Consider the following 627-nt stretch of genomic DNA (forward strand, 5'->3'; position numbering starts at 1 on the left):
CGGGGGCTGTGTCGGTCACCGCTAAACACTCTGCTTCTCTCCCCAAGCTCTGCGCTGTTGGTTCCTGGGGGTTTCCGCCGTGCTCGCCGCCCGCTGGTCTGCGATGACAACCATTTGCGACCTCCCCGAAGACGTCCTGGTGGAGCTGCTGTCGCTGCTGCCCGCCCGGGACCTGGTCCGCACCTGCAGGATGGTCTGCGCGCAGTGGCGGTACGTGGTGGATCTGACCACCCTCTGGAAGCGCAAGTGCCAGCGTGAGGGGTTTTACCTGCAGAACTTGGACAGGAGTGTCTCGGACTGGAAGGTCTTCTATATGCTCTCCCATCTGAAGAGAAACTTAATCAAAAACCCCTGTGCTGAAGGTTTGTTTAATTATTTATGGTAGAGAGGACTAAGAGTTTCCTAACAGTCAGAATGAGTCAGTGTCCTGCATTGCACAAGTGCTACTGGTGGTGTGGGACTGTCCAGCTACTGATGGACCTCTGCTGGGGCAGATCTGCAGTGAGACTACTCTGGGTAGATAAAGTATCAGTAAATACCTATCTTTGGTTGCCAGCAGAAAAATCTCTATGTTCAGAGCCACAAAGGCCCCAGTGCTGCAGACTGGCTGTTAATTTGCACAGCAAG

At 54.2% G+C, this 627-nt stretch overlaps 1 protein-coding gene across 1 annotated transcript in view; it reads left to right on the forward strand.

Annotated features, from left to right (window-relative positions):
- Positions 1-103: 103 nt before the first annotated feature.
- LOC104410792 (F-box only protein 6-like) overlaps positions 104-627 on the forward strand; it is a 2,669-nt gene continuing 2,145 nt past the window's right edge. The window contains exon 1 of the mRNA XM_010021052.1: positions 104-362. Within this exon, the coding sequence (XP_010019354.1) occupies positions 104-362 (259 nt within the window). The remainder of the gene's footprint in view (positions 363-627) is intronic.

The sequence above is a fragment of the Nestor notabilis genome, unplaced genomic scaffold, assembly GCF_000696875.1.
Source record: "Nestor notabilis isolate BGI_N333 unplaced genomic scaffold, ASM69687v1 scaffold22178, whole genome shotgun sequence".
Lineage (NCBI taxonomy): Eukaryota > Metazoa > Chordata > Aves > Psittaciformes > Psittacidae > Nestor > Nestor notabilis.